The sequence below is a fragment of the Toxorhynchites rutilus genome, chromosome 2 (genome assembly GCF_029784135.1).
Source record: "Toxorhynchites rutilus septentrionalis strain SRP chromosome 2, ASM2978413v1, whole genome shotgun sequence".
NCBI classification, from domain to species: Eukaryota; Metazoa; Arthropoda; class Insecta; order Diptera; family Culicidae; genus Toxorhynchites; species Toxorhynchites rutilus.
The window spans coordinates 204,452,688-204,472,250 of record NC_073745.1 but is presented as its reverse complement, the minus strand read 5'-3'; the positions used below and the strand labels follow the sequence as shown (position 1 = coordinate 204,472,250).

At 34.4% G+C, this 19,563-nt stretch overlaps 1 protein-coding gene across 1 annotated transcript in view; it reads right to left on the bottom strand.

Moving 5' to 3' along the window:
• The window catches only part of LOC129771848 (regulator of G-protein signaling 17), a 142,191-nt gene that overhangs the window by 13,342 nt on the left and 109,286 nt on the right, over positions 1-19,563 (bottom strand). Inside the window, exons 6-7 of the mRNA XM_055775942.1 lie at positions 8,444-8,672; positions 8,069-8,190 (exon numbers count right to left, since the gene is read on the bottom strand). Of these exons, the coding sequence (XP_055631917.1) occupies positions 8,069-8,190; positions 8,444-8,672 (351 nt within the window). The remainder of the gene's footprint in view (positions 1-8,068; positions 8,191-8,443; positions 8,673-19,563) is intronic.

The following is a 19,563-nucleotide window of genomic DNA, read 5'->3' as shown; positions in this document are numbered from 1 at the left end:
ATTATGAACAACTTTCTCTTCGATTGCGTGAAATGAGATGTACGACCCATGCCGTTTCCCAATTTGAGCCGTGTAAGAGACAGTCATATTTTTTTTGTAATAAATTTATTCCTGTGTAGTGATAATAAGGCGATATAAGCTAATGAAAACAAAAAAAAACAAGAAGTGGGTTATATCTGTGATATAACCGCAAGGTAAACGTAGGGCTACCGTTGGCTCGGTAATCATTTATTTGAAATTGCATCTGAATCAATTCTAAATGAATGAATGAATGAATATTTTGAAGGATGCTGACAGTTTTTTCTTGTTAGTGTGTGGTTTTATGAGTATAAGTATGTAATTGTTATTAACATAAAATTCAACTCTTTCGAACTTGTTAGTGGTCCCGAAACGAACCGATGGAATTTGAGTGGCCTTGTAAAAGCAACTGAAGATATTTGATACATGATTCATTTTTGTTTTCGGGAGAATAACACGAGATTTTTCATGATCACTCCATGCACAGAATAGAAACTGAGGGCGCCTCTTCACGGTGAAAACGAAATAAAGTCTATATAACCTTGCATAAAATTCGCCATTTTACAATGTGGTATGTATATTTTGAAGAATGGCTTGGTATAAGTGTTGTAACTTTAATTTTTTTCAACTAGATGAACGATGAGTAGCATGTATTGCGATAAAAATACTGCAAATCCTTCTTGTATCGGCTCTTACATTATCAATGATATAATCCAACTTAATATGATATCGATTTCAGCACCATTATCCACAGTATTCAAAACCTGTATACATTATCAAACTCAAAATTTTCGAAGATTGTCAATGATTTTGGTCCAATCGCGTGTTGAAATCATCGTGAATATACAAAAACCCTAACTTTCTTACCATATACTGAAAACATTCAATGTTCAACCATTGAATGATTCTAAATAAAAATAAAATGAATAATCACGACCGAATATTGCTTTTCAGTGCGTAGAATAAACAAACATCATCACTTTTGTGATTCTGAACTCTAATGTAGGTGTCGCATGAGCTGATTCAGCTTTGCGTAAATTCGTCAATTGGATTGCATCACGGGAACACCAAGTCGAATGCGTAAATGCGAATCGTCCTTCGCTTGGACGCATTTACACGAAAACAATTTTTCATGACTTTTCCATGCGAAAGCAGAACAGAAACTGATGTGAGTAAAAGTACTCACGCCTTGCATGTGTCCGCTATGGTTTCCCAAACACTAATGCAAGCGAGAAAAAGAAGTCGCAGCTTGCATGTATTCGCTATGACGGTTTATCCAGGTGCCTAGATTTTGCGTCCATATTCGGGAACACATTGCGATCACCAATCATCATCAATGAGCAATGATGATTTCAATAGCTTGCTTTCAAAGCTATAGAAAGGATTTTTTGGACCAATAAGTGACTATCATATAACTCGTTGACATTTTATCTTTCGGATGAAGTGATTATTATACCGCTCCATTCAGCCGGTAAAGAGTTATTAACGTGCAAAACCTTGCACTCCAGCGTCACTCTCTCGTTTTCGAAACTTTGAACTTACACCCCGGTACAGAAGTGAAAGACGTAGTCCTACGTCAAAACAAATCACAAATCGCCCAACAATTCGATATACACGACAATTACAAGAATGCTAAAGTAGAAGGATTAATTTGTGAACTGTATGTTTTGACTATAAGCATAATAAGAAAATTTAAATATGCTGCTGAAGGTAGCATTGTTTTAATGCTTAAATTAATTAAATTAATGGTAGATATTCTATGCTTGACGAATTTCATGCCAACTCGACTGGCCGTTGGCAGCACCATCTCAGATAGTAGTGAAACGTTGTGGGTGTAAAGACATGGGTCATTTAAGCAACTTTGCATACTTGAAACATTCGAAAAACAATTAGACTACTTTTTGGAAAAAAGCCAAATTTTTTTTCTTAGATTTTTACAAAAAATTATAACTCAAAAACTATGATACCTACAAAATTTATGTCAAAGGATGAAACGTAGGAAATTGTTTAAATTTTAACGAAAAAATACTAAAAAATGTTTGGAAAAAAAATTCGCTGAAAAAAAGTTATTTTAAAAATTAAAATTCATTTTTCTGAAAAACGTATCTTTTTTAAATTCTTGGAAATGTATATATGAATAGCCCTTAAAATTTCCAACAAGTCGTCCATATATCGGAAGATGGGCACTTTTACAGGGAAAAAGTTATTCTAACAACAACTTTTCTATATTTTCTCTGAGAAAAATACAACTTATCCTAATTTTGTTTAAAGTCAAGATAGCGATATAGTGTATTCGACAAAGTTTTATATCTTATTAAAATGTGAACTTTTGTCGAAGACGTCAACTTTCTATCTGTTATAGTTTTTGGAATATATGTCATTTTTTGTATGAAGACTTCTGAAAAAAAAATGTTTTGCTCGTAACATTTTTGTGTGTAAATTCTCACGTTTGACATGTTATTGACATGTTTCCAAATAGAGAAAAGAGAGCATGCAGAGCATGTGAATTGCGATAAATTATTAAAATAAAATAATAAATTATAAAATTAAAAAGTTGTTGTTCGGAAAACTTTTTCCATGTAAATGTGCCCATCGTCCGATGTATAAAAACTTGTTGGAAATTCTAAGGGCTATTTATATCTATTTATTTCAGAATTTTAAAAGCATATGTTTTCGAGAAAAAAAGAATTTTAATTTTCAAAATATTTTTGATTCAATGAATGTTTTTCCAAAAAATTCTTTGATAATTCTTAATGAAAACCTAAGTAATTTCCTACATTTCATTCTCTGACCATCTTTTTGTAGATGTTATAGTTTTTAAATTAAGATGTTTTGAAAAAAAGTTGAAAGATCTCAAAATTTAAAAAAAACTACAAAAAAAAATATCAGACCTACAAATTTTTAGTCAAAGAATGGAATGTAGAAAATTATTTTGGTTTTCATTAAAAATTATCAAAAATTTTTTTGGAAAAAAAATTTACTTCAAAAAAATATTTTGAAAAATAAAATTCATTTTTCTCAAAAACATGTGCTATATCTAATTCTGAAAGAATTAGATATAAATAGCCCTTAAAATTTCTGACAAGTTTTCAATACATCGGACAATGGGCACATTTACATGGAAAAAGTTTTTCGAACAACAACTTTTTCATGTTTTTTTTTGAAAAAATGCTATTAATGTTCAATTCGTAACATTTTTTTTGTATAAATTATCGCATTTTAAATGCTCTGCTAACTTTTCTCTATTTAAAAACATGTCTAGAACATGTCAAACTTGAGAATTTACACACAAAAATGTTACGAGCAAAACATTATTTTTTCAGGAGTCTACATACAAAAATGACATATATTTCAAAAAATATAAAAGATAGAAAGTTGATGTCTTCGACAAAAGTTTATTTTTTAACAAGATCTAAAACTTTTTCGAATACACTATATCGCTATCTTGACTTTAAACAAAATTAGGATAAGTTGTATTTTTTTCAAAGAAAACATGAAAATGTTGTTAGAAAAACTTTTTCCCTGTAATAGTGCCCATCTTCCAAAGTATGGACGACTTGTTGGAAATTTTAAGGGCTATCCATATGTATATTTTTGGAAATTTTCAAAAAATACGTTTTTGAGAAAAATGAATTTTAATTTTTAAAATAACTTTTTTATCAGCGAATTTTTTTTCCAAAATTTTTTTGGTAATTTTTTTTGAAAATTTAAACAATTTCCTACATTTCATCCTTTGACATGAATTTTGTAGGTATCATAGTTTTTAAGTTATAAATTTTTGTAAAAAATTAAGAAAAAAAAATGTTTTTTTTTCCAAAAAGTAGTCTAATTGTTTTTGGAATATTTCAAGTATTGAATGACCCATGTCTTTACACCCACAACGTTTCACGTCTATCTGAGATGGTGCTGCCATCTCCTAAGACGAGTTGGCATGAAATTCGTCACTTATTTTAATGGAAAATATAGCAAACTAGAAACGGCTGTATACGGCAATGGTGGTTGATAGTATCTGCGTCGTTTAAGTTCAGCGATTCTTGTCTTAATTTTAAAGTTTATGCAATGGATAATTTCAAAGAACAACTTTTTCAATTATTTGAAGACTTGACTTGGTTTGACCGTTGACCAGGTATATAATTGCAACGAATCTGCCTTATTTTTCTCTATAACTAACTATAACTCATTTGGAGGAAAAAAGGCGTCGCATGAATCAAAGCTAACAAAAACCGTCCCAATTACTCTGGTACTCATAAACATCCATTGATGATAATGACAATTGGAAAATCGAAAAACCCTCAATGTTTCAAAGCGAAAATTTTTTCCTCTGGCGATGGGTTCATTAAAGATTGTCCAACGCCAATAGAATGATGAATCAGGGATCAATAAACATAAACATGAAAGTAATACAGGTCGGACTCGATTATCCGGGATTTGATTATACAGAATTTTAGACTCGATTATCCGGAGTATTTTATTTTTGATTTTCGAAAATTTTGAATAATTTGTATAATAATCCCATATTGAATAGCTAATATGGGTAACAGATGAAAGGGCTTGACTAGTAGAATACAGTTATTGATGAAAAATGCAAATTCAAGATGGCGGCCACTACAAAATGGCGGATTACATATTGTCTCAGAACCCCATCAATATGGGAATCAAACGAAAGAGCTTGACTAGTAGAAAACAGTTATTTATGAAAAATGCAAATCCAAAATGGCGCTATATATATCACATATATTATTCACATATATTCAAAAATCCACAAGGCGCCATATATATTTTTTTCAAAACCCCATCAATATGGGTATCAAACGAAAATCCAAAATGGCCGCCATCACAAAATGGCGCCATATTTTTTTCAAATCCCCATCAATATGGATATCAAACGAAAGTGCTCGACTGGTAGAACATAGTAGATCATGAAAAATCCAAATCCAAGATGACCGCAGTCCCCAAATGAACAATTACTTTTCAATGGTTCCATTCGGCTCGCTCTATTTGTATGTATGTTTGAGTGTTTGCAGAGTAGTCCCACATTAATAGAAAATTGACCCCGTTCCTGTTGACTGATTGATCTGAAATTTGGAACGTACTTTTAATTCTACTGTCATAATAAAACTGTCATAAATTCCATGATCCTGAAAAATTCAGTTTGGCCGCCGATAAAAAATGGCTGAATGGCTTGACTTGGAGAATACACTACACTATGAACAACATAAATTCGAAAACGTCGCCGCCACAAAATTTTTGCCTATGTATTTTTTGCAATCCCCTCAATATTGGTATCAAATGAATTGATTTGACTGATAGAATACAGTTCATCATCAAAATATTCCGAAAAATGTTAGGTAAGAGATAAACAATTTAAAAAATCATTTTTTGAATGGTTTCAAAATAGAGAAGTAAACTAATGATACAAATAATTTACTAAAAACAAGAAACGAAAATAAGTTAAAAAAAACTTTTTAAGTTAAACGGTTTAATCTACTAAAAGCTAGAAAATAATTAGACAAGTAGCAGTTAGTAGTTATCACATCCGTTCCTTCATTAATCTAGGACAATGATGAGACTAAAATAAAATCGTGGGGTATATGATGAAACAACTAACTGTGGATAATAAAAATCCAACGTTTATTTCTTACCTATTTTTTTTTCGGAATATTTTCATGATGTACTGTATTCTATTAGTCAAATCATTTCATTTGATACCGATATTGAGGGGATTGCAAAATATACATAGTTGACCATTTAGTGGCGGCGAACTTTTTGATTTTATGTTGTTTATTACGTTTCGTGTTCTCCAAGTCAAAAGTCATTCAGCCATTTTTAGCGACGGCCAAATTGAATTTTTCAGATCATGGAATACGGAGTTTTATAATGACAGTAGAATTAAAGGTGTTTTCCAAATTTCAGATCAATCAGTCAACAGAAACGTGGTCAATTTTCTATTAATGTGGGACAACCCTACAAACATTTAAATACACATACAAACAGGTCAAGCGAATTTCTATTAATGTGGTACAGAGCTACAGACCAAATTACAAAGTTACAAAGTCACAAACATACAAACGGGTCAACCTAGATAAAACCGTTCAATAAATAAGTGCAAATCATAATTATATTATGTTCACCGAGAGAAAATTGTTTTTTTTTGACTCGATTATCCGGAGTGAAAAAAAAATCAATAAAATCAAAATTATCGCAAATTATGAGACCCGGTTTTTTATTTTATTTTGTTAGGGTGACCATTCCCATTTTAAACCATTTTTTCGCATTTTTGCCAAAAATGACTAAAAAAAATCATAACTTTTGAACTATTACTCCGATTCAGATGATCGACATATCAAATAAAGTCAATGGTCTTTTTTGAAAAAATACTATACTTGCAGAAAATTTGAATTCTGCTCTCGTTATTATTGATTGTCTTCGTTTTTTATTGTTTTCATGGTCTCTGGACCAAAGGCGATATAGGTTTTTATATTTTTTCCTGGAAAGCTGAGGATTTTTCACACAACATATCTCAAAATCAGGGAAGCATTTTTTTTCGTTTTTTAGTTATGATTTTTCAAAGTTTCCCGAAAAAGACCAGGCGATTGGCTTTAATTTGATATGTCGATCATCTGAATCGGACTAGTAGTTGAAAAGTTATGAATTTAAAAAAAAGGCATTTTTGGAAAAAATGCGAAAAAATGGTTTTTTGGACTACCCTAAAATGGAAATGGTCACCCTAACAAAAAATTAAAAAAAATCGGGTCTCATGATTTGCGATAAAGAATGGCTGTATTGAGAAAAATTAGAAATGTCAATCATGCTAAATTCAGAAATACTGGACAAGGCACTGAAAAAAAATACGCTCATCGATCTAGCAATTTGAATATTGGCAGCACATCAGTGAAAACACGTTAATGAAAATAGAATTTCTGTATCCACCCTATTTATGATTACTGATCCTGGTAATCAAATGGAGGTACCGGACCTCGAAGAAGGAAGAATATTTCACAAACAACTTTTCGGCAGCCAAATTATCGATATAGTGAATGATCCATGAGAAAAGGATGAAGATACCAATGTTGGGGAAGATGAAGGAAAAAAGAAGAATATTTACAGAAATCAACCGGAAATAGCAGCTCTGAAAAACAGAATGCAATTCATACAAAACTTCAATTCAAAATTTGAGAAACGATAGAATGGGAAGAACAAGATAACATAAATTTAGCTAACATGTCTTTCACAGAATGCCTTCGAGAAAACAAATGAAATTGCTATGTGAAGAGCACTGCAACTATAATTTCATTATATCATGTTATACTGTGTTGTTTTACGTGTCCATGTAATAAAATGTAATAGATGTTTTACTATAAATTTTGCATGTTGCACGAAAAATAATGTTTGAATCATACATATTGGAGAGAGAAAACATTTTTTCGTTTGATCAAAATATTTGATTCGAATAAATCACGTTTCCATTTTATCAAGCGAAATTTTTTTTCAAGCGTGATATAATCGATACGTTACAGTATCACGTCATTTCTCTAACTTTCACTTATAACTCTCATTTTCATTGTAAAAAGATGAAGGAAAAATCATTGGTGTTTCTATTTGCCATATCAATTCTGAATGCTTCAGAACCATGTTTTCGAATTTTAATTATACAGACTGAAACGACAAAACGTTTTCTTTCATAATCTTCCCATCTTTAATTAAGCCTACCTTCCAATACCCATTCCGACCCTTCTTTCGTACGAGAAGGCGATGACAAAGGTAAAGGTCTAAAATTAGTCCCGGTGTATCATTTTGATACGGAAGAATGAACCATAATCAAAGCAAATCAATGGTTGAGCGGTAATCGGGTTTCAACATGTTGCACTCGACTCTTTTCATTCGACACAGAGTTGGTCAATTCTTGTTATATATTTTTCTTTCGAAGTAATCAACGATAATTACTTGCGTTGAAAGCATCAACTCGGAAGCTGAATTAAAAAAAAGTATTTCATGCAACACCGTTCAGCAAACTCCATAGAACATTAATCGGAAAACTTTAATTGCTTACCTGGGATACGAATCTCTATGCATAAGTGTATAAATTTGTAGTTGAGCTTCGTCAAACGTGTGCGGGGTTGGTTCCACCATATTCCTATTAACTATTTCTCTGACACGAGAATCTAACGACACCTGTTGCATTGCACGGCCAGCCAGAGATGGTATCATCATTTTCCAGGTGCAATGATGGCGCCCAAATGAACACAGCCGGCGGGAGCAAAAAAGAGCAGAGCAGAAAACAGATGAAACAATTTAATTTAATCATGTTTTAATTAAGTGGATCCCGCTAAAAGCGTGTGAGAGTGGTGAAATTTTCACACTTTCACACGAGACGAGATTGGTCTCCCGTCGGTCTGGGCTGGATTCCGACCCGCTGGTAACCTACCTCTTTCGGTGATAAAATCGATATATAATCTTCGTAGATAAACCTAGCTTTTTCCTCTATCGCCTCGGGGTTGGTTTCCTTCTTGAGCTCTTCACAGGCCAGCCAGAAGAGAATATTTTCCTCGCTATACTCGCAGCGTAGGAACTCTCGGAATGCCTTCCGCCCGCTGGGACTTCGCATCAGCTTGTCGAAGCTCTTTCCCCAGCTGCGGATCTCGTCTAGCGTTGGCCTGAAAATGTTGGGGAAAGGAAGAAAGGTGATGTGATATCAAAAACGTGTGATAAGCAGCCTGCGGTGTTGGTGTACAATTATACAGGACATGGTAATTTATTATACAGCATCGTTCTTGATTTAGCTTTAATTCAAAAGATCCTGAACTTATTCGAAATGTATAGAGATATTTTTCAGTGAGACGAAAAACGCTTAACTAGTACGCGCAACTTTACGCAATACAACGAATCCAACAAAAGAATGCTACCGTCGAAATACTAGATCAACAATTGTTTAATAATTGTTACTTATCATCAATAACTAAAACGAAAGACAAAAGCAGCGGCTATTCCAAAAACTAAGGAGAAAAAAGTTGAAATCCGATCCAATGCGTTGCAACACACCGATAACCGATAACGAATCAGACTACAATCAGCAATTTATCCTGGAAGTACTGTTACACGCGTTCGACTTTTTTAAGGGTAAATCGTCAGAGACCTTGACGAACTTGGATATCCGAAGAGTCTCCACATCCCGTATATTTCAATATCATATAGATAAACGAAGAATTTCCCCCCAGATTGAGCGGAGTTTCGAAAGTGATGCAGCGTCTTTGCTGATAGACACGTAGAGGAAACGTAATCGTTGAATGCATGATATGTCAAATATCAATTCAAGAATAATTTTTTCGTTGAAGTTTTGTTATTGCCGACAAGCCGTGAGTTAGAAAGGCAATTGTAACTCGAGTTTTGGACACATAGATTCGTGATAAATTGGCAAAGCGTTTTGTTATTCATCTTGAGATTGTGAATTTCATCATCAATTCGGGGAGCACAATACGTTCGGCGATCTGCCTGGAAGGGGCTCGATTCCGCAATGGAGTATTTCCGCACCAAAGCAGCCGGAAAGCTACCAATTTGGAAACGAACCTCTCTGATTTGTTTTGAAACCTTGTACATATGGTCCTAGCTACCCAAAATCATTATTTTCATTATCATATGACCACAATTTTAATAATGACTGATTTGTTATAGGGGGGTTTACAGAAACTTTGAACTTTTTTTTAAAAAAAAAAGTAACTCGAAATCAAGATATCTGTTTCAATGATGGCAATGTTGTTGGGAAATCTTGAACTATTGAACTATGATGGAAAAATAATATTTCAAATTCACTGTTTGTTAAAAATATTATTATTAAATAGAATTTAATGTTGAAAACTTTTGTATCTTAGAACCCCCCCCCCCTCCGATATTTTTCAATATACTTTTATTAAAAAAATCCTTCGATTCAACAAATTTTGATATACAGCCAGAGATGCCACCGTTTCTGATTTTTCAGAATTTCCCAGACTTTTTGACATGTTCCCTGTTATCCTGACAAACGCTCAATTCTGAAATGATTCTGATTCGTTCTGATTTTTGTACTTTTTACTTTATCAGAATAATTAGCCGTAATAAATATACTGGAATCCCATTCAAAGCTCTTTGGCTCGAACTTTATAATACTTACTTTTCCTTTCCTTTATTATCTATCTATTTAGGAGTGACTCGCGTTATCGAAGGCATAGTGTCGACATTGATTGAAGCTTGAAGTTGGCGTGAAAAAGAAATACTCTATCAGATTGGCACAATCGAAGGCAATTTCCTATCGTTATATTTTGAATGAAAATAATTACTTTATGCTTTTTGAATGCATTTTGAAATCTTACTTAACATATTGAACCCCGAATTTTAATCGCTGAGCTATCCATTCAACCTGCATCAAGAGCGCTTGCACAATATCAGTGTCGGTCCCAGCTCTCAAAGATACATATTTCATGAATAGAAGATAGTCATAAATTCGACTAGTAAGTAGTCAGATTTTGTAAAACATCCAAAAACAAACCGTACCGGAAAGCTCATTTTTTATTTTTCGACACAAAAACTGATAATTCTATCAAAAATGATTCATGAATACAGTATGTCTTTAACCTATATCGTACCAAGCGTTCAAAAAATTGAACAGCAACTTTGATAATTTTCCATGTCTTTGGAAAGCAACCATATGTAAATGTCTTGGCACCAAATGATAACTTGATAACTAGATTAAGTTCATTGGATTTTGTACAACTTTATTGGGTAGTAAATTCGGTTCAAAGCGAGTAAGTGCGCAAAGTGCATAACCTAAAACAACCTAATAAATAATAAAACCTTGCAAAATACAAGCATATGTAATTTTTGACGTAGAACTACGTCTTTCAGGAAGGGTGCCAAATCGGAAAACAAGTCACGTTTATTTCAGAAAAACGTTAATAACTATTTTCACTATGAACGAATTCTCATGATTTGCATTCCAATCGAATCGTAAATTTTTGTTTGAAATGCTATACATTACGTTTCGCTAACCTCTAAACGGTTTAAATTCATGAATACTGGAAGAACTTCCATTTTTCTCATACATTTGTTCTGCCGATTTGTGGGCTAACCCTAACCGTATTTCGAGTGCTTATAACTCGAAAATTTCTCAACAGATCGGAAAGGTAATTGCATCAATTGATAGGAAATATTTCTACGCGTCTATCACAATTCATAAAATATTATTTTTCATGAAATGAACAATTGAATAACTGTAGAATGTGAAGCGTTATCTAAACGCCCTAACTGCCAAGTTTTGATTGGCCGTAAAACGGGTTTTCCCAACAAAGACTTGAAAATCGATGTACCTGTGGAAATCCGCTATGCAAATATACATGCGAATCGGGGGTATTTTTGTTCCCACCGAGCTGTGTTTCCCTAACACGGACTTCAAAATCAATGTGCCAGGGGAAATCCGCTTTGTCAAAACATGCATGTTGGGGGTATTTTTGTCGTAGGATTACGTCTTTCGGGAACATAGGGGGGTACAAATTGAAAATCAAAAATCGAACACATCGTGATAATTGTCCAATTTCAAACGCTTATTACTCAGTCATTTAATGATGAATTGATGAGATTTTTTTCGTCAATCAATTTCGACACTCCATATTGTTATGGAGTGTCGAAATTGATTGACGAAAAAAATCATATTTCATGAATAGAAGATAGTCATAAATTCGACTAGTAAGTAGTCGGATTTTGTAAAACATCCAAAAACAAACCGTATGTATTTTTATTTTCTTTTTTTTAACTGTCAGTCCCAGTCAGTTAGCGCTTTCCAACCGGAAAGCTCAATGACGGCTCTTAGGGACTGAGACGGGGCTCAACGTGTTAACTGGTAGTCTATACATTTTTTATTTTTCGACACAAAAACTGATAATTCTATCAAAAATGATTCGTAGATACAGTATATGTTTAACATATATCGTACCAAGCGTTCAAAAAATTGAACAGCAACTTTGATAATTTTCCATGTCTTTGGAAAGAAGCCATATGTAAATGTCTTGGCACCAAATGATAACTTGATAACTAGATTAAGTTCATTTGATTTTGTACAACTTTATTGGGTAGTAAATTCGGTTCAAAGCAAGTAAGTGCGGAAAGTGCATAACCTAAAACAACCTAATAATTTTTTTTTTGTCTGTATTATAGTGATTTTCAACTCATTTGGCTGGTTCGTCTCTTTTTACTTCCATTTTTGGAAGAATGTCGGGAGTGAGAATTGAACTCGTGACCTTCAGCGTGAGAGGCATGGATGTTACCACTACGCCAGATCGCCTCCACACCTAATAAGTAATAACTAACTATCTCACTATCAAACAATCGAAAAATCTCCAAACGGAAATACCTCGTTCTGATTGGTAGAATTGAAGAAACGGAGAAATCGGCATTGCAAATACATCAATGTAAAAGGGAACTTTTGTTCCCACCGAAGTGTGTTGCTTAACAGAAACATTAAAACCAAGCTGCCTGGGAGAAATCGGCATTGCAAACATATGAAAGTAAAGGGAGCTTTTGTTTCCATCGAAAAGTGTTCCCTAACAGAGACATCAAAACCAAGCTGCCTGGGGGAAATCGGCATTGAAAATACACGAAAGCAGGGGGAGTTTTTGTTTCCGCCGACATGTATTCCCTAACAGAGATTTCAAATTCAAGGTACCTGGGGAAAATCAGCATATAAATACCCTCGTGGTCGATAGTTTAACAAACGACGCGCACAAATGGATGGTGCCCGTTGTAACTAGCGTGAGCATAGCTAATTGCATACGTGCTGGCGAATAAGTTGGAATATTTTTATTTTTTTATTTTTTTTTATTTTCGTTCCAATAAGAATCTTTCGATGGATTGATTGAAGAATGATGTTTCAATGAACTGAATAGAACTTATGTTTGATAGGACATAAATAAAATTTAAATTTGAAACTTTTATGTTGATTGCTTCCTGGAATTTCATATCAGTAACCGATCATGCCATTGTAAAACTTTTAGCACAAGTGTAAGTGTAGAATTGTATATGGTAGCCGTTGTGTTAAAATGACTCGAAATATGAAACGATTTTTTTCCCACAAGGAAAGTTCATGCGACGAGAAAAATCAGGAAAATGAAGTTCCGATGGGTTTAAAGCGAAAATGAAAATGGGTTGAATAAACAATCAGAAATTAAAAATTATAAATGAAATTACCTTTTCCATTTCAAATATATTTTCTCTATAATAAAATAACACTTTTTTTTTTGGTGAGAAAAATTGATAATTGTGTTCGATAATGATAATTATCTTATATTACATTGATGAGTTTTTCTTTCTTCATTTTATCCATTCATAACACAGGAGCCATCTCGTTCAGGGCCACAGAGGGCGGCTTTCATCATATCTCATTCCACTTTGGCAACTTCTATCATAATACGCTATGACTAATCATCATCCTTCTTTCATCATCACTCGTTTGTGAACACTGTTCGAGTGAACACACAATACCTAACAACCTGACAAAACGACCCTTTTCTGGGCCACCTAACGGAATCCTACGTCAACTATGCGGTCGTGTCTCGGACACAACCCTCCTGTGACTTTTTTGCTACGTTTTTGTACGTATAAGAAAATTGCAATTACGATTCTAGGCGAATAGGTCTTCCTTATTTAATACATGTATCTGCTATTTTGATAATTATTTAAACTAATTTAGATAAGGAATAACACATAAATCTATCCCAATTTAGATAAGTAATAACACATAAATCTGGATTCCTCGAGTCAAGAGAGACGCGCCACGATTGATATGGGGTACTGACTAGGGGGGCATTAATGGTCAGTTGTTCCCCAATAGGAAGTATCCCGTGTCGGCCACATGTACATAGCATTGCACAATGGTCCAGGAGATGCATTTAAGTGGAAATTAGAATTTAGAGCTCGACAGTTATTCTCTAGACAAAAACTGACTTCGACAAAGTTGTTGCATATGATAGAGCGCTCGTTTTTATGGTTTTAAAAAATAGTGTGACCAAAATTTTCGATGAAATAAAAAATATAACTTTCTTATCTCTATAGATAGAGGTAAACATAGTTCGACAATGTTGTAGTCCCAGTTATCTGAGACATCTTTGAAGAATGAAGTTTTTTTCTATATCTTGAAATAACCAATATAGGGCTTTTTTTTTAGGTTCACCAAGAAAAAACTGTTTTATTTTGCTCTAACTTTTATATTTCAAGCTCTACATACAAACTGTCCTCCAAATACTTTTAGAGCTTTCTAATACCAACATTTTGCGATGCAGAACTTGTCAATATCTCAAGTTCACTCAAAGTTATTGATATTTCTTCCCGAAAAATACGCTCTCTGCAATTGTTTGTCATTCTTTCTGGGGCAAACATAAACAAAGTTTATTGGCGGCAATTTTAAGAACATAGTTCGCTCTACATGATGTGTGATTTTCAAAACTATGTTATTTTTCATGTTTGAGTAAATTGAAATTGAAATCATGAGTTTTTGGGTAGAAAACTATCAATAACTTTGAGTACGATCAAAATATTGACAAGTTCTGCATAGCAAAATGTTTGTATTAGTATGTTCTAAAAGTCTTTCGAAGACAGTTTGTATGTAGAATCCGAAATATCAAAGTTAGAGCAAAATAACAGGTTTATAATGGTGACTCTAACGTAACTTAGAAAAAAGGCGCTATATCGATTATTTCAAGAGATAGCAACTATAGGCGCATGAACTGTAAAGTTTAAACCCTCTTGAAGCCAAAAAAGAAGAAGAAGAAGAAGAAGAAGAAGAAGAAGAAGAATAAGAAGAGATAAAAAAAAACTATGGTCCCGTCTACAAAGATGTCTCAAATAACTGGGACTACAATATTGTCGAACTATATTTACCTCTATCTATTAAGATAAGAAGGTTAGATTTTTTATTTCATCGAAAATTTTGGTCACCCTATTTTCGACGACATGAAATTGAGCGCTATATCATATGCAACACCTATACCGAAGACAATTTTTGTCTAGAGAATTACTGTCGAGCTCTAAATTCTAATTTCCACTTAAATGCATCTCCTGGACAATTGTGCATTGGAGACTGCAGCATCTCGAATAAGAAAATACAATGTAATACTAATCTCGAGCCAACCGCGAGTAATCGGTTACATATTACTTACATAGTCGTAAGGCAAACATTGTCGAAATATTGAACTCCCGGTCCCGTCAGGCTGACGTCATATGAGCCTTAATAAGAATATATAGCGATATATCAAACGGGCGTTTGATTCAGTTTCCATCTCTCAGAGAAACTTCATAATCGTGGACTTCCACAAATTTTCAATAATTTCCTGTACAATTTACTGTCAGAAAAGCACATGATTTTCACTCATGGCAGATCGAAATCTTCTCGTTACAGTTTTATGGGCCTACCGCAATGATATGGATGATTGTTAAATACTTATTTATTTATTTAATCAACAGGTAAAATATTCACTCCAATGACAAAAAATATACTAGCACTATACACATTAATTAAGAACACTACGATAACTACATTTATTTTTGTAACGCGAAACATTGAAGTCAAACACATCGTAGCATCTGTTGAAGATTCGGCACACTCTTCGTATGGGCTCGTTATGTCCGTTAAACTAGAGACTGTACGCTGAGACAACTTGCAGACGATGGAGTTATTTCCATCACGGGTACTAATCCCGTCGTTCTGCAAAAGTCGTTGCAAGACACCCCGAACAATCTGCTCACGTGGGCCTTCAAGCTGGGTATCGAATTCTCTACGGAGAAAACCGAAATGGTTGTATTTTCTAGAAAGCACGAACCCGCCCAATTCCAGCTTCACCTATCCGGCAAAACGATCAGGCACTCTATATTTTTCAAATACCTTGGAGTATATTTTGATTCTAAATGTATCTGGGGGAGACACATTGCGTATCTGAAACAGAAATACCAGTAAAGAATCAATTTTCTCCAAACAATAACCGGAACATGGTGGGGTGCCCATCCAGGAGACCTCATTAAGCTGTACAAAACAACGATATTATCAGTGTTAGAATATGGCAGTTTTTGCTTCCGATCAGCTGCCAGGATTAATATTCTCAAGCTGGAGAGGGTACAATATCGTTGCTTGCTTATAGCCATTGGTGTTTGCATTCGACACATATGATGAGTCTCGAAGTCTTGGCAGGAGTACCCCCGCTCACTCTTCGGTTCACAGAATTATCCTACAGATTTCTCATCCGTTGCAAGATCATGAATGATTGATAACTTCGAAAATCTACTCCAACTGACTCCTCAGTCAAGTTTTATGTCTTTATACCATGAGTATCTTACTTACGACGTGCACCCTTCACCAGGCATCTCCAACCAAGTTTGCTTCCCATACTTTTGCAGTTCCTCTGTCATTTTTGATATGTCCATGCGACAAAAAATCCATGGAATCCCAGATCATCTACGATCCAATGCTATTTTGTCGATATTTTCGGAAAAATATGGTAAAGTTAGATCTGATAAAATGTTCTTTACTGACGCTTCATTCATAAACGGGTCCAATGGCTTCGGCATCTTCAATGAAAATTTCAGTGCCTCTTTCAAACTCAAAGATCCTTGTTCCGTGCATGTCGCTGAACTGGGTGCGATATACTATGCTCTAGAGATCATTGAAACACTGCCCATCGACCATTATTTTATTTTTTCAGACAGGCAATCCGCTCAATGAAAGTTGATAAACGCTCATCTTATTTCCTAACAAGAATAAGACAACTATTGAGTGTTTTGGTCGAAAAATTATTCAAGATTACCTTGACATGGGTTCCCTCTCATTGCTCGATTCCGGGGAATGAGAAAGCGGAATCGCTAGCTAAGGTGGGCGCTTCAGAAGGCACACTTTTTGAAAGGCAAATTGCTTATAACGATTTTTTTCACATTCCTCGTCAGGACACATTCGTTAGTTGGCAGCGCATGTGGAGTGATGATGAGTTCGGTCGTTGGTTACACACGATTATCCCTGTGGTCTCGACGAGGGCATGGTTCAAGGGATTGAATGTAGGTCGTGATTTCATTCGCGTGATATCTCGGCTTATGTCCAATCACTACAACCAACCTTAGTCGCGGCAATACATACACACACTCTTTACAGATACACGGGCCAAAGGTTGTGCAGTCCACTGATGATTCAACAAGAGCAAAAGGTTGTACCGCTCATGACACTCCTACACGAGTTGATGATTGCGCCGGCTAGTGACCATTCTATCCTGGATTCCTCGAGTCGAGAAGACGCACCACGCTAGATATGGGGTACAGACTAGGGGGCGTTGCTGATTAATGGTCAGCTGCATCCCAATAGGAAGTATCCCGTGTCGGGCACACGTACAGAGCATAGGAGACAGCAACATCCCAATTACGAGAACACTTGTAATGCTAACCTTGATCCGACCGCGAGTAATCGGTTACATTTTACTAACATAGATAATAAGAAAAACTGTCAAAATATTGAACTCCCGGCCCCGCCAGGCTAACCCCATATGAGCCTTGATAAAAATATATATTTTGGAAAAAAGAAATATATATTTTGAATAAAAAGTCACAGGAGGGTTGTGTCCGAGACACGACCGCATAGTTGACGTAGGATTCCGTTAGGCTATCTGTAGTTTTGGATACGTTTGAAGAATCACATTGTTAAACTCGATAATGGTTTGGTGGCCCAGAAAAGGGTCGTTTTGTCTGGTTGTTAGGTATTGTTTGTTCACTCGAACAGTGTTCACAAACGAGTGATGATGAAAGAAGGATGATGATTAGTCATAGCGTATTATGATAGAAGTTGCCAAAGTGGAATGAGATATGATGAAAGCCGCCCTCTGTGGCCCTGAACGTGATGGCTCCTGTGTTATGAATGGATAAAATGAAGAAAGAAAAACTCATCAATGTAATATAAGATAATTATCATTATCGAACACAATTATCAATTTTTCTCACCAAAAAAAAAAAGTGTTATTTTATTATAGAGAAAATATATTTGAAATGGAAAAGGTAATTTCATTTATAATTTTTACTTTCTGATTGTTTATCAACCCATTTTCATTTTCGCTTTAAACCCATCGGAACTTCATTTTCCTGATTTTTCTCGTCGCATGAACTTTCCTTGTGGGAAAAAAATCGTTTCATATTTCGAGTCATTTTAACACAACTGCTACCATATACAATTCTACACTTACACTTGTGCTAAAAGTTTTACAATGCATGATCGGTTACTGATATGAAATTCCAGGAAGCAATCAACATAAAAGTTTCAAATTTAAATTTTATTTATGTCCTATCAAACATAAGTTCTATTCAGTTCATTGAAACATCATTCTTCAATCAATCCATCGAAAGATTCTTATTGGAACGAAAATAAAAAAAATTAAAAAAATTAAAATATTCCAACTTATTCGCCAACACGTATGCAATTAGCAATGCCCACGCTAGTTACAACGGGCACCATCCATTTGTGCGCGTCGTTTGTTAAACTATCGACCACGAGGGTATTTATATGCTGATTTTCCCCAGGTACCTTGAATTAGAAATCTCTGTTAGGGAATACATGTCGGCGGAAACAAAAAATCCCCCTGCTTTCGTGTATTTTCAATGCCGATTTCTCAGTATCTTCAATTCTACCAATCAGAACGAGGTATTTCCGTTTGGAGATTTTTCGATTGTTTGATAGTTAGATAGTTAGTTATTATTTATTAGGTTGTTTTAGGTTATGCACTTTCCGCACTTACTTGCTTTGCACCGAATTTACTACCCAATAAAGTTGTACAAAATCAAATGAACTTAATCTAGTTATCAAGTTATCATTTGGTGCCAAGACATTTCCATATGGTTGCTTTCCAAAGACATGGAAAATTATCAAAGTTGCTGTTCAATTTTTTGAACGCTTGGTACGATATAGGTTAAACATATACTGTATCTTCGAATCATTTTTGATAGAATTATCAGTTTTTGTGTCGGTAAATAAAAAATGTATAGACGACCAGTTAACACGTTGAGCCCCGTCTCAGTCCGTCCGTCCGTCTCAGGCCAACTTCAAGCTTCAATAAATGTCGACACTATGCCTTCGATAACGCGAGTCACTCCTAAATAGATAGATAATAAAGGAAAGGAAAAGTAAGTATTATAAAGTTCGAGCCAAAGAGCTTTGAAAGGGATTCCAGTATATTTTTTACGGCTAATTATTCTGATAAAGTAAAAAGTACAAAAATCAGAACGAATCAGAATCATTTCAGAATTGAGCGTTTGTCAGGATAACAGGGAATATGTCAAAAAGTCTGGGAAATTCTGAAAAATCAGAAACGGTGGCATCTCTGGCTGTATATCAAAATTTGTTGAATCGAAGGATTTTTTTAATAAAAGTATATTGAAAAATATCGGAGGGGGGGGGGGTTCTAAGATACAAAAGATTTCAACATTAAATTCTATTTAATAATAATATTTTTAACAAACAGTGAATTTGAAATATTATTTTTCCATCATAGTTCAATAGTTCAAGAT